This window comes from Mauremys mutica, chromosome 13 (assembly GCF_020497125.1).
Source record: "Mauremys mutica isolate MM-2020 ecotype Southern chromosome 13, ASM2049712v1, whole genome shotgun sequence".
NCBI classification, from domain to species: Eukaryota; Metazoa; Chordata; order Testudines; family Geoemydidae; genus Mauremys; species Mauremys mutica.
The window spans coordinates 37628293-37655220 of NC_059084.1; the positions used below are offsets into that span (position 1 = coordinate 37628293).

Sequence of the window (26928 nt, forward strand, 5' to 3'; positions counted from 1 at the left end):
GGGGAGGGAGTCCCTCTAGTCTATATAGCTGAATACCCTGTAAGCATTTCCATCCTGATTTTACAGAGATAATTTTTACCTTTTCTTTTTCTTTAATTAAAAGCTTTCTTTTTAAGAACCTGATTGATTTTTTCCCTTGGTTGAGACCCCAGGGGATTAGTCTGACTCACCAGGGACTGGTGGGGGGGAAAAGGAGGGGGGAGGTTAATTTCTCCTTGTGTTAAGATCCAAGGAGTTTGGATCTGTGTTCCCCAGGGAAGGTTTGGGGGGAATGGAAAGTGCGGACTGGGTTCGGTCAGTCGGGGTTCGGTTTTGGCTGGGGAGTGCAAGGGGAGCAGACCGGGTTTGGGTGTGGAGGGGCACAATCTGGGTTTGGCTGGGGGGTGACGGGCGGGGTAGGATTCAAAGAGTGAAGTGGGCCCTCTCCTCTCCAGTCCCTGGCGTGCAGCAGCAGAGGGCCAAGTGCAATTGCAACAGGGCAATGGGAGCGTGTCTCCTGCTTTGCCTTCACGAGTCCGTCCTGCACAGGCAGGACTGTGAGGTGGAGAGTGCGCGGCCCTCACACCAAAGCAGGGTTGGGATGGTAGAAAGCTGGGGCGCAGGGAGGTGGGTTAAAGCGGCTTAGCCGCCCCTCCACGCGAGAGAGCCCGCAGAGCTGCCAGCTGTGGCCTCCCTCCCTTCTCCCCGCAGGGAGCAGCAGAGCCTCTGCCTGCAAATCCTGCAGCCCGCTCTCCGAGCATGCCATGCAAGCCAGCCCCAGCTGCACCACACTGAGAGCACAGATCTGCCCCAGCAGGGGTCTTACACTTCCCCCTGCAAGCTGCTCCACTCTCCTTCTGGCTGCTGTGCAATCTACAAGACAGAAGAGCTACTACTGTGTAAATGTGCCTATCAACACAGCAATCAAATCAAAGGACTTTGCTGACTTTCTAAAGGCAAGAGAGCTGCGATCTGCAGCCAGCATCTTGATTGGCAGCGGCGCCCCCAAATCTTGGCGCCCTAGTTTGCCTAGTGGTTGCACCGGCCCTGGACCCAGCTGACAAGGCCACTTCCACCAGCTCTGGCTAAATCCCAACCAACACTGGGGATGGGAGACTTTGTCCCCCCGCCCCCTGCTCCCCCCCCCCACACACACACACTCTGTGGCCTTTTTTCCTTCCCAATTTATTTTTCCTCTTTCCTACTCCTCTCCTTTTTCCTTCTGTTTAATAGAAGTGTTAGCCAAGAGCTGGCCAAGACTGGATTTTTCGCAATACTACTGTGGCCATGTGACCAAAGAGGCTGTTAAACACAATGCCCTGAACACCCCAGGCTGGTACAAGCTACCAAGTCTCTGAGCAGCTGGTAAGATCGTGTGCCCCAGGCCTGGGTTTCTCCAGCACTGAGGCTGCGAGGGAGAGTCACACCAGAGACAGAAGCTGCATTGTCTCTCTTTGCCGTTCTTCTCTTTCCCCTCTCGTGTGTGTCTGGTGCATTTTGTCTTCTAGGAAAGAGGTTTGGAGCGTAGCAATAGCGGCAACAATGGCAGCTGCAGCCACTAACTTCTTTTCTTTGTCCCCAGAGGAGAGTTATTAACATCTTTGACACCATTTATGAAACTGTCACACGGGGAGTTGTGGAAACTCTCCCCAACTAACAGGAAAGGGAACAAGGGATGCAGTTAAAATAAAAGCCTTAGTACTTTACAATTCAAATGCTTGGGCTGCTGTCCCTGCTTTTCTGTATCTTTAATAAGAGGTTAAAGGGATTGTTGATGGTGTGTTTGCCATGGGACTCAGCAAGCTGAGGGCTCTGGATACCGAACTCCCTTTAACACTGTTTCATCCTGCAGAGTGACAGGGCCAGGTTAACACCATTGATACTTTGGGTCTATATATTCCACCTAAATTACTGCGACAGAGCTGGGATTGCAGGCATGTGTGGGTGCAGACTGAGGGGCACCGGCAGAGCGATGAGTTTCTAGGTTGGGCCTGGATTCGGAAGGTGCCAGTGGGTCAGGACTCAGGGTCCATCTACACAGCAAATGAAGGTGTGATTGCAGCACAGGTGGGTATCCCTACGCTAGCGTTAATCTACCTAGCATGGGAAATAACTGCAGTGGGAACACGCTGGCATGGTCCACAGCACAGGGTGGCAACCAGAGTAGGTATGAGGGTCCCTGGAAGGCTGGCACTCGGGCAGCTACTCCGGGGTGAAGTCTATGTCACCTGATATTGCTACGCACACTAGTTAGGTTAAAGATGGCATGGCCCACACTACAACTGCACCTTCGCTTGCTGCGGAGACACACGCTGAGATGTTTTTGTGGAGCTCAGATCTCTGACAGAACATGTGCTGCTCGTTCCCCACCCACACCCTGCCTGCTGGTCCACTGCTTTTAATTGCCAGATATCGGGAAATCATGTTTACCCAATAGCTTACTGGATTTTCCCTCCCACTCCTATCCTTCTATATCTGGCTGGGCTCTATATAACCTGCTACAGGACAGAACGGAGAATCAAGGTGAGGTTCAGCTCAGGAGAAGCTGGAATCCATCGCTCTGAGAACAGGGAAAAACAAGGACTTGAGTAAGTTGCAGAAGTTTCCACAGGTCTGGACAGAGGAGTGAACAGTGTCACATGGGGCTGCAACCACAGGGTTTGCTTTTGGAAGGCAGCATGAGCTAGTGCGGTGATAGACTTGCAGCTCGTGAGCTGCACATGACTCTTTGATGTGTCTCCTGAGGCTCTTTGTAGCAAATGATATTAAAGCACCGTGTGATTTAATTAGAAACCAATCTCAGTTATTAACCAATCAAGATGTTTTTACTGTTAACCAATTAAGCTATCAGCTTGCACTAAGTCATTTTTATTAACTTATTTGCTGTGAGAATAATATATATATATATATATATATAACAATATAACAGGCATCTATCTATCGATCTATCATCTAAACTAAATATTTGCCTGTCACACAGTTTAAATCTGACTAGTACTATTTGGGTAATGTCAATTGTTAATTTGGCTCCTCAGCTACTGAGGTCTGAGTATCACTGTTCTAGTGGTTACAGCATGGGGGCTGGGAGTCAGGACTCCTGGGTTCACTCTCCAGCTCTGGGTGGACAACAGAGGGTTAGAGGAGGCGGGGGATGATTTCAGTTGGAGTCTGTGCAGCAGCTGGCACAAGGGGCAGGGTTCCCCCGGTCACAGTTCGAGACACCAAACACCTGGGTTCTATCCCTGGCTCTGGGAGGGGAATGGGGAGCAGTGGGTTAGAGGAGCAGGCCCCGATCTCGGTGGGGGGTCAGGGCAGCACCTGGCACAATGGAGCCCCTGATGAGCCAGGTTCTGAGACAGCCTCAGCCAATGGGGCTGGAAGAATGGGAGGGGCTCTGGGCAGAGTGGGGCTGGCGGTGGATATCAGGAGGGGTGGGGTTTGGGTGCAGAATGGGGTGGGATGGGACGAGGTCGTGTCCAGGAGGTGCTATGGAGGAGGCAGATCCCCACCCCACATTGTCTCCATCCATCCCCTTCTCCCCACTGCAGGTTGATCTAGTGACAGACACAGCCATGGCTGTGAGGGGACCCCGCCCTGCGCTCCTGCTGCCCCTTGTCCTGCTGATAGCCTGCCTGGCTTTGGACAGTGGGCGGTCATGTACCCCACGATTCAAAACATTCTTGTGGGAGCATGTGGACTATCTACGGACCTCATTCTCCAAGCACAATGCCTACTGCACATCGAGGATGCGCAGATTGAATTTATTCAAGAAGCCCCTCAACACCTTCATCCATATACCCATCGAAGCTATCAAGAGCGTCTGCCGTGTGCACGGGACACACTTCCCTCCTAACCTACACAAGAGCAAATATTTCTTCGCAGTCACCACCTGCAGATATAACAAGCTTCTTTATGGCCTGCACTTGTACAATGGGACATTCTATCGCCGGCAAATTGTCATCCGCTGCTGCCATGCATTCCCTGTTTACTATCATGAGTAGATGTAGGGCCCAGGCTGGGCGTGGAGGGCAGGTTGGGGACACTGCTTCTTCCTCTAACCCCCTCTCCCACACCGCCATGGCACCTGGCGCCTCAGCCACCTCCGAACACCCACCCATTACCCACCCCCATCCTCTCCTGTCCCTAGTGCCCATCCCCTATCCTCTACAGCCACCAGTGCCCACTCCCCACCCTCTGCTGCCCCTAGTGCCCATTATACAGTATTACTGCTCCATACTTATCTTGTACTCCCTGCTGCAATATAGTGGCCATCTTTAAAACAGTCATTTGATTAAAAAATATCCATCAATTTCACCCTTCTGGTATTGTGCATTCAATCAAATAAAGAAGAATCCTGATATTCAGCATGGTTAAGGGTTATTGGAAATTATTCTCTTCATTTTTCAATATTTTGCCCCATCTGCAATTCCCTGTGCTCCCTAAACTCCACAAAGCCTGATACCTGCAAAGCGGTCACTGCCTGGTTGTGTGACACTGGGGATAGCAAGAACAGAAGCCATAAAACAGTTAAGGAGTGCACTGGAATTTTTTTCTGGTTTTCAGAGACTCCCGGAACAGGATGGGCACAAATATAAGTAAATAGAGAGAGATGGGTCTGTGGGGATTGATGGATGGAGAGAGAGAAATGAGTGTGTATGAGGATGGATGGAGAGAGAGACAGAGAGCAGTTTTTGTACCACTTTCCAGTGCAATCCCTAGTCTGGATTCAGTTATAACAGTAGAATCATGGTTCACACCGGTATGGGGTAATCCTCACTGTGGTTGGCAACTAGCCCTAGTCATAGCAACACTTTTTTAGCATCTCTTGCATCCGAAGAAGTGGGTATTCACCCACGAAAGCTCATGCTGCAAAACGTCTGTTAGTCTATAAGGTGCCACAGGATTCTTTGCTGCTTTTACAGATCCAGACTAACACGGCTACCCCTCTGATACGTTTTTAGTAGTATTTATTCCCAAAAATGGGAAAACCCAAATTCATTTTTGTCATCTTTCCCGACCTTGTGTTTCTTTGTGGGGCTGGGTTGTGGGTGTTTGACTCCCTTGCTTAAGTCAATCTTGTTTGTATCATGTTATGTTTCTTGTGTGTATGTTTCTGTTTTGTGGGTGTGAGCCTCTTGCATGTCTCCTCTTCCTCCTCATGGGTGTTTGTATCTTTTGTTGGGAACATTTGTCTTTTGTGTGTCATTTCTGTCTCCAGGGTTGCTTCTTGTGTTTGTTTGTGTCCTGTGAATCCCTTGGTACATTCCTCTGAGTGTCTCTTTCCACATACCCGCCTTCCTTCCCTTGCCTGGAGCCAATGGGAGAGGAAGCTAAATTGCAACCCACTGCAGCCTGTTTCTTCCAAAACTCCAGACCCGTCTTAGGTGCTAAGAGAAAATAAAATAATTTACATCACTCATTTCTCAATCTCTTTCTCTCTCAGTTTGTCCTTCCCCATCTCTCTCTCTTTTCATTGCTGAAATTTGAAGAACACATTTCTGCCCCTCAGAGATAGGGCAGACACCCAACAGCATCCAATGGGAGGTCTTCTTCCTTCAGAGAATCACTCTTATTCTGCAGGGAAAGAATAATGTAGCTGTTAGGTGCCACAATGCACAATGTTATCACACGTCACCCTTTGTCATGCTGTTCCACTGACCACTGCAGTTGTGCTGCTCAGGGATCAGAGCACTAATTGCCACAATCCAGAGTGGTGAGTGAAAGTCAGGTTGGGGCCATTTTAAATTTGTCCTCAGAAAGTTTGATCTACCTCAAGCTGGCTACAATCCGTGCTTCCGGTACTGACAGCACTGCAGCCCAACAGGTGCGTGTGCTCTGACTGCCACTTTCAAGTCACCCAAGCAATTAGGACGCTCAGGTCCTCAGTAATTTTCATGAGTTCTGGGACCTTCAGGTGCCTTACATTTGGCTGCAGGTTGAAGGGGGATGAGGGGAGGAGGGGGAGCTGTTGTAATAACTGGGCCTATGAGTTTACCCAAATTTTAAGATCAACTGGAAAGTGTAAAAATTGACGAAATCTCCAATCACACATAGCAATAAATGTTAATTGGGAAAGATACAAACGTGAGACAGAGACTGAATTAGTCCAAACAGACAGGCCCCCTGATTACACTTAAAACCTGCATAAAGATGATCCCTGGTAAACAAGAGAAGCTTGGGACCAGAAATCAATGGATCAAAATTCATGTGTGGGAAATTAGGCCAAACTGGAGACTTCTATAATAAAGGGAGGGGTATTCCAGCCATCACTTCCTTTGGGGGTCCTCAAAAAGGGGTGGGGAGTTTGGGAGAAAAATTTACAGAGGAAAGGAAGCAAACACAAAATTTTCTGACTACACTCAGGGGAAGGAGCGAGGATTATCATCATGGCTGCAGCCTGGTATCTCCTGGGAGCACAGTATGCAGCATGACACCCTGGGCCTCCTTCATCCTAATCCCAAGAGACGGGGACCCTGCTGACATGGCCACTTCCACCAGCTCTGGCTAAATTGCAGCCACCCCTTTGGATGGGAGAGTTTGCCTCCCCACCCCACCATGTGCCTTTTTCCTTCCCATCTTATTTTTCCCATTTCCTGCCCCTCTCCCTCCTTCTGTCTAAGAAAAATCTGTTCTAGCCGGCCAAGACTGGATATTTCAGAGCACTGCTGTGGCCCTGTGATCAAAGAGCAGCTAGAAGCAATGCCCTGCACACCCCCAGGCTAGTTCGAGTTGCCGAGTCTCAGAGCGGCTGGTAAGATTGTGTTCCGTGTCTGTTTCTCCAGCTGCGAGGCTGCGAGGGAGAGTCACACCAGAGACAGAAGCTGCATTTTCTCTCTTTGTCATTCCTCTCCTTCCCCTCTCATGCGTGTGTCTGTCGGATTTTGTCTTCTAGGAGACAGGATTGGACTGTAACAACGACAGCTCCAGCCCATCACAACTAACTTCTTCCCTTTGTCCCCAAAGGACAGTTATTACCATCTTTAATACCATTTATAAGACTGTCACCCAGGGAGGTGTCCATCTAAAAACTCTCAAGTAACCAGGAAGAAAACAATGGATGTTGTTAAAATAAAAGCCTTTATACTTTACATTTCCAATGTTTGAGTTGTTTTTCCTTCTTTTCTATCTTTAATGAGAGGTGGAAAAGATTGTTAAAGGTGCGTTTGCCATGGGACTGAGCAAGCCGAGGGCTCTGGAAACCAAATCCCAAACCTTGTTTAACATTGTTGAATCTTGGACAGTGACAGGGCCAGGTTAACACCACTGAATCTTTGAGTCGATATATTCCACCTAATTTACTGCAACAGAGCCCAGGGCTGGGACAGCAGCGGCTGTGGGTCAGGATTGGGGGGTACCAGCAGAGCTGTGAGTTTCTAGGCTAGGACTGGACTGGGAAGTTGCCAGTGGGTCAGGATGCAGGGTGAGTCTATACAGCAAATGAAGGTGTGGTTACAGCATGGGTGGGTTAACCTAGTAGGGTTAACCTAGCTAGCATGGGAAACAACAGCCATGGGGACTTGCTGGCTTGGACTTCAGCACAGGCTGGCAAGCAGAGTAAATACCCAGGGTCCCTGGTGGGCTGGCATGGGGACAGCTTCCCCGGGGCAAAGTCCTGGTATTATTACCCCCACTAGCTAGGTTAAATCTGGCATGACTAAATCTACCAGCACTACAATCACACCTTTGCTTGCTGGGAAGATGCTCCTTAGATGTTTCTGTGGAGCCCAGGTCTCTGGCAGGACAGCTGCTGCTTCTTCCCCGCTCATGCCCAGCCTTCCAGGCCGCTGCTTTTAAATGCCAGATACAGGGAAATCGTGCTTACACAATGGCTTCCTGGATTTCCCCTCCCACTGCTCCACCTCCCCATCCACTGGGCTCTATATAACCCGCTCCGAGACGGGCAGGAGGATCAGGGTGAGGTTCAGCTCAGCAGAGGCTGGGATCCATCGCTCCGATGACAGCGAAGGAACAAGTACTTGGGTAAGTTGTAGGAGATTCCTCCATCATGGAGAGAGGAGAGAACAGTGTCACATGGGGCTGAAACTGCAGGGTTTATTTGTGGAAGGCAATGTGAGCTAGTGGTTAGAGCAGAGGTGCTGGGAGTCAGGACTCCAGGGTTCAATCTCCACCTCTGGGTGGAGAACAGTGGGTTAGAGGAGGCCAGTATCTGGGAATTCCCCCAGCACAATGGGGCTGTGACAATGGGAGGGGCTTTGGGAAGAGTAGGGCTGGCAGGAATATTAGGAGGGGTGGGGCTTTGGGGGCAGAGTGGGGTGGAGGGGTTTGGGCCCAGTAAATGACATGGAGAAGGCAGATCCCCACATTGTGCCATCTCCACCCCTCTTCCCACCACAGGTCGATCCAGGGACAGGCACGGCCCTGGTTCCAAGGGGACCCAACCCCATGCTCTTGCTGTCCCTTGTCCTTCTAGCCGCCGAGCTGGCCATGTCCAACAGGCAGCCATGTGTCACACAGAGCAGAATATTCAATATGTCCCAGGTGGACTATCCCCAGCCCCAGAGCCTACTGCAACATGATGATGAAGAAACAAGGAATTTATGGGAAGAGTCTCAATACCTTCACCCACGCGTCAATCCCAATTGTCAACATCTGCTTTGGGGGAGGGATACCCATCGCGGGTGAGTCTTCCCCGCCACCCAATGCCGATACAACCAACCGATACACGCTTAACCGGGACACCAATGTCCTGGAAAATTGTCATTTGCTGCTGTAAAGGGCTCCCTGTGCTCCTTGTGGGGTAGATGTAGGGCCCAGCTTAGACAGGCAGGGGACTCTGCAGCTTCCTCTGACCATGCTCTGTCCCTCCCACACGACCCACGGCACCCGGCTCCTCACCCACCTCTGAACACTGGTCACATTATCTGGGTTTTTGCACCCCCCCACCCTCTGCTGCCCCTAGTGCCCATTATACAGTATAGCCGCCCCTTCCCCGCTGTTGTGTATTTGGTTGTCATGGTTTTGTTGCTATGGCAACTGAGTTAGATTATTATGGGTTAGCTCAACCGGTTTCAACCGGCTGAGAAGCTCTCTGTAGATATGTAAATAAAATGGAGGTTTTGGTTAGCTGTCTGCTCTCTGGCCTCAAGTGATTGCTTCCTACACCGGCTGCCCCAAGGATATAACACTGGCGACGAGGATGGGATCCTGGTGCTGCTCCAGTAACAGAAGGAAGTAGAAGTCAAGGTAAAGACCAAACAAAGAAAAAAAGCTGCTTCTTTGCACTGACTGTGAAAGTGAAACTAAAAATCATGGCTACTCTGACCAGGCCCCTGGAGCCTTTTGATGAGAATACAGAGCAGTGGCATGTGTATACTGAGCGTTTTGAGCTTTTTTTTATTGCAAATGACATTACAGAAGCGAAGAAGGTGCCAATATTCTTAAGTGTTGTAGGGGCTAAAACCTACTCCCTGCTACACAGCTTACTACACCCTGTTAAGCCAGCAACTAAATCTTACAGTGACATTGTGGAAATCCTGGGGTCTCATTTCTCCCCAAAACCACTGGTAATTGCTGAAAGATATAGGTTCCACAAAAGAGACCAAAAGGAAGATGAAACAGTTGTACAATTTGTAGCCATTTTAAAAAAGCTAGCAGAACACTGTGAATTTAAAGAAATGTTACATGATGCCCTGCGTGACAGGTTAGTGTGTGGCCTGTACAGTGAAGCTATACGGAAGCGCCTACTGACAGAGGCTCAGCTTACCTTACAGAAGGCTGTTGATATTGCTGTCTCCATGGAACTGGCTACAAGGGAGGCACAATACATCGGTGCACCCCCTAGGGTGCAAAAAGTGTCACAAGAACCGACCCACAAAACTGTGCAGATTCAAGAATGTTACCGCTGTGGTAAGCCGGGTCACCAGGCATCAGAATGCTGGTGTAAGGACTTGGTGTGTCGACACTGTGGCAAAAAGGGAAACATTGAGTGTGCCTGTAAACAAAAGAAAAAGAGGCCTGTGGTCTGGCCGACAAAAAGAGGAACCCTGCATACCCTAGAGCAGACCCAGGATGATCAAGGTGACACCTCATCGCAAGACGAAGTGCCACTGCATGTTTTGTCTTTGGCAATGGGCTCACATGAATACTGGGTAACCCCGTTATTGGATGGCAAACTTATATGCATGGAACTGGACACCGGTGCAGCCGTCTCACTGATCTCCGAGACTGTGTATAAAGAAAAGCTACAGCATCTTCCGCTTAAGGCAACAAAAACTGTTCTGAAGACGTATACGGGAGAAGCTGTGCCTATGCTGGGCACTATTGATGTTAAGGTGGAGCTCAATGGACAGGTGGCGAAATTGCCACTGTTTGTGGTGAGAGGTAACTACCCAGCCTTAATGGGTAGGTCTTGGCTTGGGAAGATTCAACTGAACTGGGCAGAAGTGCACCGGTTGACTAAGGAAGAAACCAGTCTAACCCCTATACTAAGGAAACATGCTGCTGTTTTTGGAGATGATTTGGGAAGTATGAAGGGAATCACTGTGACATTGAACATTAAACCTGGCAGTCCACCAAAATATCTGAAAGCCCGAACTGTGCCATATGCCATCAGGCCAAAAGTTGAAGCAGACCTGGAGCGCCTGGTCACCAATGGAGTCCTAATACCAGTTACCCATAGCTCATGGGCCACTCCTATCGTTCTAATCGTGAAGAAAGATGGCTCTCTCCGGATTTGTGGTGATTTTAAAGTCACTGTCAACCCAGTGTTGTGTGCAGAGCAATACCCGCTTCCCCGCATCGATGACCTCTTCGCGGGCCTGGCTGGGGGACAAAAGTTCAGTAAGATTGATCTGAGTCAAGCATATTTACAGATGCACGTCGATGAAAAGTCCCAAGAGCTGTTGACTATTGTGACTCATAAGGGGCTTTATCGATACTGTCGTCTACCCTTCGGAATAACATCTGCTCCCGCCCTGTTCCAGAGGGCTATGGACCAGATCTTGTGTGGCTTGTCAGGAGTTCAGTGCTATCTGGATGATATCCTGGTCACTGGAAGAAATGAAGAGGATCACTTAAAGAATTTAGAGGCTACCCTACAAAGACTGGAAGAGTATGGCCTACGAGTTCGCAAAGACAAGTGTGAATTCTTCAAGCCCTCTGTTGAATATTTGGGTCACATCATTGATTCTGCAGGTCTTCATAAGGCCCCTGCAAAAGTTAAAGCTATTGTGGAGGCTCCCCCACCTCGAAATGTAAGCCAGCTGCGCTCGTTTCTAGGACTCCTGAACTATTATGGAAAGTTCATCTCACAGTTAGCCACACTGCTAAAACCACTTCATGAGCTCCTTGGGCAGAACAAGGCCTGGAAGTGGACTGAAGCCTGTGATGTTGCGTTTAACAAAGCTAAGGATGCATTGCTAAATTCTGAAGTTCTAACGCACTTTGATCCATCCTTACCACTGCAATTGGCCTGCGATGCCTCCCCTTATGGAGTGGGAGCAGTCGTGTCACATATTATGCCTTCAGGAGAAGAGAGACCTATTGCTTTTGCTTCACGCACTCTAAGCAAAGCAGAAACTAACTACGCCCAAATCGAACGTGAGGCATTAGGAATTGTTTTTGGAATTCGGAAGTTTCATCAGTACCTGTTTGGGCGAAAATTTACTCTTCTCACAGACCATCGACCTCTGACATCAATTTTTGGACCTTACACAGGCATTCCCCCATTAGCTGCTAGTCGTATGCAACGTTGGGCATTGTTACTTTCAGCACACACATATGAAATCAAATATCGGAAATCCACTCTACACGGCAATGCAGATGGCCTCTCAAGGTTGCCTTTGCCGGTCAAACACCAAGATAGTGCCCACAAGGAAATCTTCTACTTTGAACAGGTAGAGAATACACCCATCACTGCTACTCAGATAAAGAAGGCAACTCGCGTTGACCCAGTATTGTCCCACGTTATGGACCTGGTGATGCATGGAACATCTCGACAAACCTCTCCGGTCTCATCCGACCTTGTTCCCTACATGTCCAAGCGGACGGAGTTATCGGTCCAATCTGGTTGTTTGTTGTGGGGGAGACGTGTCATTATTCCACCACCACTGAGATCACAGATGTTAGAACAGCTACATTCCGGTCACTGTGGAATAGTGCGCATGAAGGAAATTGCACGAAGCTATTTTTGGTGGCCTGGACTGGACAGCGCTATTGAAGAGAAGGCAAAAGCTTGTATGTCATGTCAGGGTGTGAGGAATGCACCCCAGTGGGCACCCCTACACCCATGGGACTGGCCTGAAAACCCGTGGCAACGTATTCACGTTGACTTTGCTGGCCCCCTTGAAGGAAGCATGTTCTTGGTGGCAATAGATGCCCATTCTAAATGGCCAGAAGTCTCTGTAATGCAGTCCACTTCTGCAGAGAGTACTATCCAAAAACTACGAGGACTCTTTAGTCGTTTTGGTCTGCCAGAACAACTTGTGAGCGACAACGGACCGCAGTTCGTTTCTCAGGAGTTTCAAAATTTTATGAAAGCAAATGGGATACACCACATCACGTCAGCACCATATCATCCGTCCACCAACGGATTAGCTGAAAGATTTGTGCAGACAATGAAAAACGCTTTGAAATCAGCAAGGGGACAACACTCCATTCAAAAGCGTCTGGATACCTTTTTACTTTCCTACAGAAACACACCTCATGCTACGACCCACGCATCTCCGGCCTTTCTAATGATGGGACGACAGCTGCGCACTTGCTTTGATCTGCTGAAACCTTCTGAACCCCGACAAATTGTGCAACATCAGCAGCAATATCAAGTCATCAGACGGGCACCCAGAGCAAAAGACCGAACCTTTAGCCCGGGACAGCCAGTTTTGGCTCGGAATTATACTTCCAGAGCTAAATGGGTTCCGGCCACAGTCATCACTCAAACAGGACCTGTTTCCTACACAGTCCGGACTGCAGAGAATCTTACCTGGCGGCGACATGTAGATCAGCTGTTGCCAGGTCATGCCAGTCCTCAGGACCCATCTGCAGTTGAGGGGTCTGACTTCACCTCTTCTGGTGAGGGATCGAATCACGAGTCACCTGTTTCTGACTGTTCTCCTCCATTACTGCCGGCGGCTGAGATACCCCTTTGCCCAGCACGAGCTGATACCACCTCCTCACCTGTTCATGCTGCGGACCCTGAGCCCCTAGTGCTTTCGGGTGCAATAACACCAGTAGTTCGCCGTAATCCACCTAGAGACAGAAGGCCTCCTCATCGGCTGGATCTTTAGCTAGGGCGAACCCACGGTTATGGGGCAAAATAATCCCCAGGGTTTAGCCGGGAATGGAGGCAGTCTACCCTCCTTCTCTAGTCTAGTGTGTGTTTTATTTAGGGGATGTTCTTATTAGGGGGGGAGGAATATGTTGTGTATTTGGTTGTCATGGTTTTGTTGCTATGGCAACTGAGTTAGATTATTATGGGTTAGCTCAACCGGTTTCAACCGGCTGAGAAGCTCTCTGTAGATATGTAAATAAAATGGAGGTTTTGGTTAGCTGTCTGCTCTCTGGCCTCAAGTGATTGCTTCCTACACCGGCTGCCCCAAGGATATAACACCCGCCCCCACCCTCTGCTGCCCCTCCCCCTCCCCCACCCGCACCCTCTGCTGCCCCTAGTGCCCATTATACAGTACAGCCGCCCCTCCCCCACCCCCACCCTCTGCTGCCCCTAGTGGCCATTATACAGTATAGCCGCCCCTTCCCCGCCCCCACCCTCTGCTGCCCCTCCCCCACCCTCTGCGGCCCCTAGTGCCCATTATACAGTACAGCCGCCCCTCCCCCACCCCCACCCCACCCTCTGCTGCCCCTAGTGCCCATTATACAGTATAGCCGCCCCTTCCCCACCCCCACCCTCTGCTGCCCCTAGTGCCCATTATACAGTACAGCCACCCCTCCCCCACCCCCACCCTCTGCTGCCCCTCCCCCACCCCCACCCTCTGCTGCCCCTAGTGCCCATTATACAGTATAGCCGCCCCTTCCCTGTCCCTCACTTTACTATTTTGTTCCCCTTGCTGCCATATAGGAGCCATGTACAACCAATCCTTTTAGAAATATTCAGTTTCACAGTTTTGGTATTTTCTTGTTAGTCTCATAATGGAGAATCCTCATATTCAACATTATTAAGCGTTATTAGTCATTATTTTCTTGTAAAAAATATTTCCCCCTGTCTGCATAGCAATTCCTGGCTTGTTGAGTCACACTGGGGAGAAGAAGAACATACGCCTTTGAACACTTAAGGACTGTGCTGGACATGTGTTGTGTTTTCCCAGTGAGGCTGTCTTGTGATTTAAGGGCCACTAACAACCTGTTCCCTAGTTTTGGTATTAGAATCCTGGAGTTCTGACTGCTACTGTTGGCGCTGTTCTAACCACTAAACCCATTTCCCCGCCAAGATCCGGGGGGGGGAAACAGGAGTCCTGAGTTTTCACTTGCCCTGTTCTAATCCAGTGGACCCCAGTCCTTAACCAGGTTAGGGTTAGAAACCAGGAGTCCTTATTCCCAGCCTTCCTTGAGCTAAACCACTAGGCCCCACTCCCTTCCCAAAATTGGTACTGACACATACCGGTAGTTATAAATTGTCATGCTTCAGGGCCCGAGCCGTTCACTAACTGAGGAAAGTCAGGAACAAACTTTCTCTCTGAGCAAGTTTGTTTTTGTAATTCTTGTTTTGCAGCAATCCTTCCTCTGAAGCCAGCTGAAGGCTGGATCAGTCCAGGTGCCACCCCCTGATCCCTGCACAAGAGGAAGAGAATGAAACAGAGTCATTGTCAAAGTGGGGCTCTTGTGGGGTTTGAACCAATAATTGCATACGTGCTAGGTGAGAAACCCACCCCTAGACCAACAAAGAAAGTAGCAGTGCTGGGTTGTGCAGCGTTGTCACATTTCACCCCTTTCTTGCTGGCCCACTAGCCACTGCAGTTCTGCTGTGGAGGAATCAGAGGCTGAGCACTCATCTTCACCATCAAGCATCGTGAGTTGAAGTCTGGTTGGGGTAATTTCTAATTTCTGCTGGCAGAATTTGATCCAGGTGAAGCTGGCTACAATCCTCTCTTCCTGTACTGACAGCTCTGCAGCCCAAGCGGTCCATGTGCTCCGACTTCCTCTTTCAAGTCACCCAAGCAATTAGGACACCCAGTTTCTCACTAATTTTCATGGCATCCAGGTCCTTAAGGTGCCTTACATTTGGCTGGGGTCTGAGGATCACTGGCAGAACTGTGGAGGTTTGGGAGCTATTGTAATAACTAGCGTACCTGAATTTTAAGGTCAACCGTACAATAAAATTTGACAAAATCTCCAATTACAAATAGCAATAAATGTTGATGGGGAAAGGTGCACAAGTGAAACTGAGACTGAATTAGTCCAAACAGACAGACCCTTGTTATCACTCAAAGCCTGTATTAAGATCATGCCTGATAAACAAGAAAAATGTGGAACCGGAAATCAACAGGCCAGAATTAGTGTGAGGGAAATTAGGCTTCACTGGAAATTAAGTCTAACCCTGAGGACTCCCTAAACTTTTGTGCTCAAAAAAAGAGGAGTTTGGGTAAAAAACTGACAGAGGTGGGGAAGTGAACGCAACACTTCCTGATCGAACAAAGGGGAAAGAGTGAGCATTATCACCATGGCTGCCATCCCGGCTACTTCCTGGGAGCACAGGATCCAGTACGACATCCCTGGGCACCTTCTTCTTAATCCCAAGACACGTCCTGACCAGGCCAGAGAGAGACCCAGCTGATATGGGATGGGGGAGTTTGCCTCCCCACTGCTCCGTGGGTTCTTTTTCCTTCCCAACATATTTTTACTGTTATCTACCTTTTTCTTTTCATCTAATAAGTGTTTGGTTTAGCCGGCCAAGACTGGATATTTCACAGCCCGGTTGTAAGCCTGTGATCAAAGAGGCCGTTCGAAGCAATGCCCTGAACACCTCCGGCTAGTACAAATTGCCGAGTTTCAGAGTGGTTGATAAGATCGTGTGCCAAGCCTAGGTTTCTCCAGCACTGAGGCTGCGAGGGAGAATCACACTAGAGACAGATGCTGCATTTTTTCAATTTGCCGTTCTTCTCTTTCCCTCTTGTGTGTGTGTCTGTCACGTTTTGTCTTCTAGGAAACAGGACTGGACTGTAAATATAACAGCTACAACAGCTCCAGCCCATCTCAGCTAAAAGCTTTTCTTTGTCCCCATGGGACAGTTATTACCATCTTTAATACCATTTCTGGGACTGTCACACAGACGGGTTTCCTTCAGAAACCTCTCCCCAACCACAGGGAAAGGGAACAAGGGAAGTAGTTAAAATAAAAGCCATAACACTTTACGGTTCAAAGGTTTGAGCTGCTTTCCCTGCTTTTCTGTATCTTTAATGAAAAGTGGAAAGAGTTGTTAACAGTGTGTTTGCCATGGGACGGAGCAGGCTGAGGGCTCTGGATACCGAACCCTGAACCCTGTTTAACATTGTTTAATCTTGAACTGTGACAGGGTCACAGTCACACCATTAACTCTCTGGGTCTATATATTCCATCTAAATTACTGCAACATGGCTGAGACAGCAGAGGCTGTAGTCAGGGCCGGTGCAACCATTTAGGCGACCGCCACTGGCATTTGGGGGGCGCCATTTTCTTTGGCAGAGACAACGGCGTCCGGATCTTCGGCCGCCCTGGTCGCCGCCGACATTTAGGCGGAGGGAACTGGGGCAGGGGAGCACGGGGAGGGCTGCTGGCAGCAAGTAAGGGGGGGCACGCAGGGGAACTGCCCGCCCCAGCGCACCCCTGCCCTGCCTCCTCCCCGAGCTGATTGGCGCCGCAAGCCTGGGAGGCAGGAGAAGTGAAGCAGCGACGGGGTGCTCGTGCGAGGAGCAGGGGTGAGCTGAGGCAGGGGGAGGGGTGCCTCAGGGCGGAGGGTGGGGGTGGGGAGCTGCTGCAAGGAGGGTGCCTCAGGGCGGGGGGCGGAGCTGCCACGGGAGGGGGCGCCTCAGGGCGGAGGGGGGGAGTTGCTGCGGGGGGGGCGCCTCAGGGCGAGGGTGCAGGGGGGGGAGCGCAAGGTGGAAGTTTCACCTAGGGCGCGAAACCTCCTTGCACCAGCCCTGGCTGTAGTTCAGGATTGGGGGGAACTGGTAGAGCTGTGAGTTTCCAGGCTAGAACTGGATTAAGTCTGGGTCCATCTGCACAGCAAATGAAGGTGTGATTACAGCAAAGGTGGGCGTTCCTCCCCTGGCTTTAATTTAGCTAGCCTGAGTAACAACAGCAGTGGAGACATGGTGGCCTGGAGAGCAGCACAGGCTGGCGACCAGAGTTTGTACCAGAGTCCCTGGAGGGCTTGTTCTGGGGCAGCTACCCCAAGGTAAAGTCTGTGCCACTTGCTACACCCACCCAACCTATAACCGCACCTTCGCTTGCTTGGTAGACACCCCCTTAGATGTTTCTGTGGAGCCCAGGTCTCTAGCAGGACATGTGCTGTTTGTTCCTCACCCACGCACGCCCTGCCTGCTGAGCCACTGATTTTAATTGCCAGATGTTAGAAAATCGTTCTTACCCAATAGCTTACCTGATTTCCCCTCCCATTCCTCCCACTCCATGTCTGGCTGGGCTCTATATAACGAGGATATGGGTGAGTTTCAGCTCAGCAGAGGCTGGGATCCATCACTCTGATGACAGCAAAGGAACAAGGACGTGGGTAAGTTGCAGGACATTCCACCAGCTGGGAGAGAGCAGAGAATAGTGTCACACTGGGTTACAATTGCTGGGTTTATTTTTGGGAGGCAGCATGATCTAGTTCAGGGGTCTCAAACTCAAATGACCACGAGGGCCACATGAGGACTAGTACATTGGCCCAAGGGCCGCATCACTGACACCTTCCCCCCGACCCTTGGCCCCACCCCCACTCCACCCCTTCCATGAAGCCCCGCCCTTGCCCCCTCTTCCCACCCCTTCCCTGCCCCCATTCCAACCCCTTCCCTGAAATTCCCACCCCAACTCTACCCCCTCCCTGCCCCCAGGGGGAGGAGGGGTGTGGCAGGGGCTCAGGGCAGGGGATTGGGGTACAGGAGGGGTGCAGAAGGGGACTCAGGGCAGTGGGTTGGGGTGCAGGAGGAGTGCAGAGTGCAGCAGGTGGCTCAGGGAAGGGGGTTGGGATGCAGGAGGGGTGCAGGGTGAGGCAGTGGGTCAGGGTGCAGGGTACGGCAGGGGGTTGGGATGCAGCAAGGGGCTCAGGGCAGTGGGTTGAGGTGCTGGAGGGGGTGTGGCAGGGGGTCGGGGTACAGGGTGTGGCAAGGGGCTCAGTACAGGGGGTTCGACTGCAGGAGGGGTTCAGGGGGAGGGCTCTGGCCCGGCATGCACCGGGGGCAGGGCAGGCTCCCTGCCCGCCTGCCCTGCCCCTGCACCGCTCCAGGAAGCGGACAGAACCTGCAGGAGAACAGGCACAGGGGTGTGTGTTGCTGTTGCTTCAGGCACCGCCCCCAGCATCTTCCATTGGCCGGTAATGGGGAACAGCGGTGATAGACTTGCAACTCGCGAGCCGCACGTGACTCTTTAATGTGTCTCCTGCGGCTCTTTGTAGCAGACGCTATTAAAGCACCGTGTGATTTAATTATTAACCAATCTCAGTTATTAACCAATCAAGATGTTATTACTGTTAACCAATTAAGTTATCAGCTTGCACTAAGTCATTTTTATTAACTTATTTGCTGTTTAAATCTGATTAGTACTATTTGGGTAACATCAGTCGCTAATTTGGCTCCTCAGCTACTGAGGTCTGAGTATCACTGTTCTAGTGGTTACAGCATGGGGGCTGGGAGTCAGGACTCCTGGGTTCACTCTCCACCTCTGGGTGGAAAAAAGAGGGTTAGAGGAGCCAGGAGATGATTTAAGTTGGAGTCTGTGCAGCAGCTGGCACAAGGGGCAGGATTCCCCCAGTCACAGTTCAAGACACCAAACACCTGGGTTAGCAGCAAAGAATCCTGTGGCACCTTATAGACTAACAGACGTTTTAGAGCATGAGCTTTCGTGGATGAATACCCACTTCGTCGGATGCAAGACAGCTGGGTTCTATCCCTGGCTCTGGGAGGGGAATGGGGAGCAGTGGGTTAGAGGAGCAGGCCCCGATCTCGGTGGGGGGTCAGGGCAGCACCTGGAACCATGGAGCCCCTGATGAGCCAGGTTCTGAGATGGCATCAGCACAATGGGGCTGGAAGAATGGGAGGGGCTCTGGGCAGAGTGGGGCCGGCGGTGGATATCAGGAGGGGTGGGGTTTGGGTGCAGAGAGGGGTGGGATGGGACGAGGTCGTGTCCAGGAGGTGCTATGGAGGAGGCAGATCCCCACCCCATACTGTCTCCATCCATCCCCTTCTCCCCACTGCAGGTTGATCTAGTGACAGACACAGCCATGGCTATGAGGGGACCCCGCCCCTTGCTTCTGCTGCCCCTTGTCCTGCTGATAGCCTGCCTGGCCCTGGCCATTGGGCAGTCATGTGTCACGCAGAACAGACTGTTCATTAAGCACCATGTGAACAATCCACGGACCCCAGCCCCCAATCCCAGAGCCTACTGCAGCATGATGATGAGGAGACGGGGAATCTATGGGAAGCTGATCAACACCTTCATCCACGCGTCCATCCCGTCCATCAACAATGTCTGCTTTGGGGGTGGGACACCCTTCCCGAGTGGTCTGCGCTGGAGCAACCGTTCCTTTGCCATCACCGCCTGCAGATACAACTCGTTGACCCGCTCCTATACCGGGACATACCTTTCCTCGAGAATTGTCATCCGCTGCTGCCAGGGGCGCCCCGTGTACTATGAGGAGCGGATTTTGCTTCCACCCAGGATATAGAGGGCAGCCACAGGACCCTGCTATTTCCCCTAAGCCCGGTCTGTCACTTACACACCGGTCACGGCACCCGGCTCCTCACCAGCCTGTGAACACTGATCAGATTGTTTAGGCGTTTCCATTCCTCAGCCTAGTGTATACAATATAACCTCACCCCTGATCCTCTGCTGCCCCTCGGGCCCATTAAACAGTGTAGCCACTAATTCCCCACCCCCACCCTCTGCTGCCCCCTAGTGCCCATTATACAGTATAGCCGCCCCTTCCCCGCCCCCACCCTCTGCTGCCCACTAGTGCCCATTATACAGTATAGCCACCCCTTCCCTGCCCCATCCTCTGCTACACCTAGTGCCCATTATACAGTATAGCTGCCCCTTCCCCACCCCCACCCTCTGCTGCCCCCTAGTGCCCATTATAGAGTATAGCTGCCCCTTCCCCACCCACAGCCTCTGTTTCCCCTAGCACCTATTACACAATATCACCACTCCTTACTTATCTTGTACTTCCTGCTGCCATCTAATGGCCATCTCAAAAACATTTGTTTAAATAAGAAATAGCCACAAATTTGACACTTCTGGTATTGTGCATTAAGTCTAACAATGAGAAATCCTCATATTCATCATGGTTAAGTGTTACTGGACACTTTTTGCCCCTTTCTGCAGTTCCCTGTGCTCCCTAAACTCCATAAAGCCTGATACCTGCAAAGCGATCACTGGCTTGTGTTACATTGATGATACCAAGAACATTCACCCACTGAACACTTCAGGAGTGTGCTGGAAATGTGTTGTCATATTCAAAGGCTCCCAGAACAAGACAGGCACAAATATAAATAGATAGTGAGAGCTGGATGCGTCAGGATAGATGGATGGAGAGAGAGAAATGAATGTGTCTGAAAAGGGATGGATAGAGAGAAAGCAATTTTTTTACCTATTTCCCATGCAACCCCCAGTCTGGATTCAGCTGTACCAGTAGAACCACGGATCACACCAGTTTGTTTTAATCTTCAATATTGACAGCCACTAGCCATAGTAGTATCAGCACCTTTCTAGTGGTATTCATTGCCAAAAATGGAAAAAGCCAAACTCTTGCTTTTGTGAATCACATCTTTCCTTACCTCATGTTTGGATTTCTACGTGGCTATGGGTTATGGCTGTTTGAATCCCTTGGTTTAATGAATCTTGTGTGTCTCAAGTTATGTTTCTTGTGTGTATGTTTCTGTTTTGTGGGTGTGAGCCTCTTGCATGTCTTGTCTTCCTCCTCATGGGTGTTTGCATCTTTTGTTGGAAGCATTTGTCATTTGTGTGGTTGCACTTTTTCCTTTTGTTAGTCAGAACCTTCTCTGTGTCTAGGATTGTTTCTTGTGTGTGTTTGTGTGTCCTGTGAATACTTCAGTACATTGCTCCATGTGTCCCTTTCCACATACCGCCTTCCTTCCCTTGCCTAGACCCAATGGGGGACGAGGCCAAATCTCCAGCCCAACACAACCTGTTCCCTCCAAAACTCCAGAGCCATCTTTGGTCCTAAGAGAAAATAATTGACATCACTCATTTATCAATATCTCTCTCTCTCTCTCTCTCAATTTGTCCTTCCCCATCTCCCTTCCCTTCTTTCATTATTAAAATTCCAAGAACACATTTCTGTCCCTCAGAAATAGGGCAGACTCCCAGTGGAATCCACAGGAGTTCTTCTTCCTTCAGAGAATTGCTCTGATCCTTCAGGGAAAAAATAACGTATCGTTTAGATGCCACAATGTGCAATGTGCAATGTCGTTCCACTGACAACTGCAGTTCTGTTGCTCTGTAGTCTGAGCACTAATTGTCACACTCTGGTACTGTGAGTGAAAGTCAGGTTGGGGCCATTTTTAATTTGTCCTCAGAGAGTTTGATCTACCAGAAGCTGCCAAATCTCTTCTCTTCCTGTACTGACAGCACTGCAGTCGAAGGGGTTTGTTTGCACTGACTGCCAACTTCAAATCACCCAGCTGATTAGGATGCCCAGCTCCTCACTCATTTTCATGAGGTCAGGTACTTCAGGTGCTTTACGGGGGACTGAGAGGCACCAGAAGAGTTATAGGGTGCGGGGGAACTGTTTTAATAACTGGACCTACAAGTTTACCCGAATTTTAAGGTCACCTGGAAAGAGTAAAAGTTGATGAAATCTCTAGTTACATATAATTATAAATGTTGATTGGGAAAAATGCAAAAGAGAGACAGAGACTGAGTCTGAGACTGAATTTGTCCAAACAAACAGGCCTCCATCTATCACTCAAGGTCTGTATTAAGATCATGCCTGGTAAACAATAGACGTGTGGGGCCAGAAATCAGTGGATCAAAAGGACACTGGATACCAAACTCCAAAACCTTCTTTAACACTGTTGAATTTTGGACAGTGACAAGGTCACATTAACACCATTGACTCTATCAGGGATTTAAACCCAGAACCTCACACACTGGCTGTAAGCCTGGGAGCCAGTGTTACCTCTGCGTTCTCTCTCCTCTCTGACAAGTCTCTCTGTGGTTAGGTGGCCCTTGCTCACTGCCACCTGCTTCCTCCTGGCAGACTGTCTTAGGGTGTCTCTGCCCTGGGGTGCTAATGAGGCTGAGAGAACTTAGCTCACTTCAGGAAAGTGTGTTCATAGTTACACAGTGGCATGGCTGGGATGTGGGCAGCCTGTCCTCAGGGTTAGCGTCAGGCAATGGCTGAGGTCCAGAAGCCACTTACCAGGAATCAGACTGGGTTTGAGTGCCAGGATATCAGAATCAAGAGACAAACCGAAGGGGCAGGAACCAAGAGGCAGCTACCAAGAATCAAGGTACCAGGAGGTCAGGACTAGGAGACAGGACCAGCCGTCCTTTTGTAGAGACAACTGCCTGTTTCCTCCTCTGTCTTCAAAGGGGGCTGCTCACAAATCAGAAGCCTTGGATCTCTCTCAATCAGAGCGTAGGGGTGGGACTCGTGCCCCAATTGGGATTCTTGGAGCCCAGTCCCAGCTGCTGTTTGCAAGATGCAGGGTGGAGGATGGGAGTATGATGACTCCCAGGATCCACCCCCTGCCCATGGACCTGGGTTCCAGAGAACATTATTATATATGGATAATAAGAACATGCGGAGTGGCATTCGAAAGTATGCAAAAGTGATCTAATTTCTCCTTGCTCCACCACTAAGTTATAGTGCTTAGAGATAAACCACCCCACTGGCAACTTCTCCCAGAACTTCCACTAGGTGGTGCTCTGGCATCTTCCTGTGAGGTAGCTAAAGCCAGGCATCCTGCATTTCCAGGCTAGATGTCCCCAGGTCTATTCCATTGTGGCAACCCTTATTCATCTCTGCTGGCCATTAGCCCACCACAATATATGTGAACAACACACAGCAACCTCAGTAGATGGAGAGATACAATAAACAGACTCAGGTACCTTTTTGTGTGGAGGGGAAGATGTTTGCAGATCGAGAGACGAATTGGGATACAACCATGAGTTGGGGTGGACCAAGCTTTGAGAGCTGTAGGAGGGATACTAGTTTTTTGGGGCAGCTCTCAGACCACATACCAATATAATTCCAGAATCCACAATCGGAACATTATTTTAAGATTACGTATTTAGCCATTAAGACATTATTGAGGTTAAGAAGTAATAAAATGAAATAGGAGAACAGCTCATTTTATCAAGGCAGGGGTGCCTCCAGAAAAGCCCCTACCCCTCCTGACTCAAGAAGGGAACTCTGGCAGGGGGCTGTGTCTTGGTAACCCCTTAATGACCCCAAATTTGGACTCCTAATAGAACCCCAGGCCCACACCAGGCACACAATATTTCAAGGCAATCTAAGTACATGTATGGATTTTAGAGCACTTAGAAGAGTTCAGGTTTAAATAGAAAGCTGGACTTACCTGAACGATAGCAGAGTTGTCATTCTGTTGTAATTAATCAATCTAGCTCATCTGAAGAATTTGGAGTGGTCTGGTCTTACAGTGTCTTGGTCCATGCATTCCCTGGGTAAGCAAATCCTATCAGGGTGACACTGCTCCCACGAAGAGTTCTGTGTTTACAGTTATGAATTGTTCCTCTCCAGATCTCCAAGCTAGCTGCTGAACCAGATTATTAAAGGAGCTGACCTGTTCTGAGCACCAGCCTTGCCCTGACCCTAGACTTTTCCATGGCATGTGGGTGAGAGAGATACATAAATCCTGCACATCAGGACACCAGAAACAAACTCACAGCCAGTTTTCAATTGCAGTAAAATCTTCTATTGCAGCCAGAGCAGCAAATTTCCCTTTGAACCAAACCCCAGCAGGAATACCAAGGGAAGTATAGCAACCTCAATATTGAGACCAAAATGGTTATCAATAAAATTATGGGTTACTTAGCATGTTAAGTCATAACAAATTTGTCTGCAGCTTTATTGAATTTGGGAGATATTCACAATTATTTTTATCCATGATGCATGGAGAATATAATAACCTACATGCTTATGTTTTTGGTTGCTTGGGTTAATTAAAGAAATTGCAGGAGGATTTCACTTTCTATCTTATGTTCTCAGCATAGACACAGAAACGTTAGATAAGGGACATACAATACTCTTGATGGAAAGTTGCTGTGGTACACAACTTCACATATTAGAATCCAGAATCCTAACACACAAGAACATAAAAGCAGAGAGAAACAAAGCAGGCTGCTCCCTGAGGCACAACTCACCCCATCTTACTCTAGGATGGGTCTCCGCAGACTGACTGTGCTGAAGACCCAGATAGCTTTCCCCCAGAGCCCTTTGCCTGCAAGCAGGAAAGCTTAAGCTGCATATGAATTTCAGTCACTAGGTGGCTGTCGCGGAGTGATTACCTGCTCTTGCCCTATGGGGCTTGAAACAGCCCAGGAGAGGGCTGTGGCTGGAGCAAGAAGCCTGGGCTGATTGGAGGAAAGTAGGCTCAGCTGGGCTATGCCCCAATCAGGCCCAGCTGGCCCCTATAAAAGGCTGTGAGCCAGAGGCCCAGGCAGGCTCCCTCTGCCTGTAGAGGGAGAAGGGCCTGGCTGCAAGGTGCCAAGAAGGGAACCTAGAGTGGAGCAGGGCTGGGGAAAGGCCTAGGGAGCCGGGGAACTCCGGCCTAGGAAAGCCCCAGGCTGAAGGCCTAGTAAGGTCCATTAGGTACTGGGTTGCAGGGGGCAGCCCATGGGTAGGCAGAGGCAGCAGGTCCGAACCCCCTTTGCCTATGATGAGTGGCTTACACTGCAGTCCGCTCCAGTGAGCGGGGGCTAGATGGGGACTGGCAGTAGCTGAACACTGAGGCGAAGTGGTGATAGTGGGTGGGGGTTCCCCCAGGAGGGGGAGACCCTGAGGCTGTGAGGGGTTACTGCCAGAGGGCAGCACCCCAGGTAAATGGGGCACCAGGGTCCTGGGAGGGACACGGGGCCACAGGTAAGGTGGATCACCAGCCTGCAGAGGGCGCTCCAGAGGCTGGAGAGCTAATTCCCAGCAGAAACCAGCAGGAGGCGCCACAGGGGTGAGTCCAGACGCTTACAGTGGCACTGTGCAAAGAATACCACAACACATATTTACCAAGTGCTGGAGACAGTCTACATTCCTTATTGCAATTAAGTTGTGGTTGTTGCTGGCATCCATTTTGCCTCTTTCTGTGTGCGACAAAAAAAAAACCCCAGAAATGTCAGAATTTCATCAAAATGCCAAAGTTTCATGCCTCAGAGAGCTTCAGCTTTGACAGACCACAGACATGCCTGAATGGAAGGAGCAGTTTGCACATTTCCCCATTGCAACTAAACTCCATGAGGAGCATGGGAAGGTGCAAGTTAGTCCAGGAGTCTATGCCATGGGCAGGGAAGCTGAACATATCTTTGAATCCCTTGCCTTTGGATAGGAGAGCCACAAGAACAATTTTGCTGTGGGGCTGGATAAGTTTGATGAGCAATTTATACCTCAGTGTAATGTGGTTTGTGACCGAGTGTGTTTTTCCCAGCACAGCCTAATGCCTGGGGAGTCTGGCGCAAAACTGATTTTGAAGACAAAAAGGAAGAGCACATTAGAGACAGAGTAGTGATGAGCATTTTCGAAAGAGCTGTCAGAGGAGCTGCAAATGAAGAGGGACTGAACCCTCAGACAACAATAGAAACGGCAAGACAATTGGAGATGATTAAAAAACAAAATAGAGACCAATGACTGCCAAAATGAAACACATCTGAAGTGATGTACAGAGTCACATTAGGAGATACAGCACAGCTTCAAAACCCAATTGCAGTAAATCCCACAAGGCAATATGGGGTAAGCCCCAGGCAGAAGAGAACGCTTTTCCAACTAGATGCGCCAAATGTCTAATGCAGAAAATGCGGACATTTTGATGCTGTCTGACACACAAAGGCAGTACAGGAGGTGACCACTGAGAGTCAAGATCCACACAAATTTGTATTTTCCTATTTTTCTCTATAACAGGTACCACTGGAGTGCATCATGCAGTTTGCTTAGAGATTTTCTCAATAATTCCATTCTTTTCCATTCTCTTTAACTCCGTTTCTACTTTAGGAAGTAACAGGATAGGAATTATGTGGGACATATGTACACAATATGGTAGCATTGGCTCTTAAGATTTTTTCTGCTGGATCTCTTCTATAAGTCTAGTATCACCAAATATTTTATCATCTTTATCCATTTTTCTCACTTATCCACTTTTCTCATCATGGCAATCACACTGCAACTGAGAAGGTTGTCTGCCTCCCATCCTCTAATCCCATATGAATTAAAATTAAAGGCATGCAGTTCACAACATTGCTGAGGCGAACTATGACCCTATCTGCTGATTATAAGTCCCTGCTGATATGACTGTTACACCCTCACCCAAATCTAGTTTAAAATTAACAGTCGTTCCACAAATATTCCGTTCCACCCTCCAGCCTGGCTCTGTCTCTGTCTCGTTACACATGACCGATTGAGGTGACCTATTTTTGCTCACAGGTAGAGATCAAGCCAGGTTCTCCAATGTTCAAAGGCTACCCCTAAGACAGTATTTCAAGAGATGAAAAACCCATCACTTCCTTTGCACATTTATTCCAGTTAATCACGTTCATTAATGAAAATGTGTGTCTTATTTCTAACTTGAGTGTGTCTGGTTGAAGCTTCAAGCTCTTTGT

General features: G+C 49.6%; 1 protein-coding gene across 1 annotated transcript; it reads left to right on the plus strand.

Moving 5' to 3' along the window:
- Positions 1 to 17620: 17620 nt before the first annotated feature.
- Positions 17621 to 19969, plus strand: LOC123348672 (ribonuclease-like). Its single transcript, XM_044986269.1, has 2 exons — positions 17621 to 17656; positions 19340 to 19969. Exon 2 carries the CDS (start codon positions 19364 to 19366, stop codon positions 19805 to 19807), a length of 444 nt encoding a protein of 147 aa, XP_044842204.1. The 5' UTR covers positions 17621 to 17656; positions 19340 to 19363; the 3' UTR covers positions 19808 to 19969.
- The last annotated feature ends 6959 nt before the right edge of the window (positions 19970 to 26928 follow it).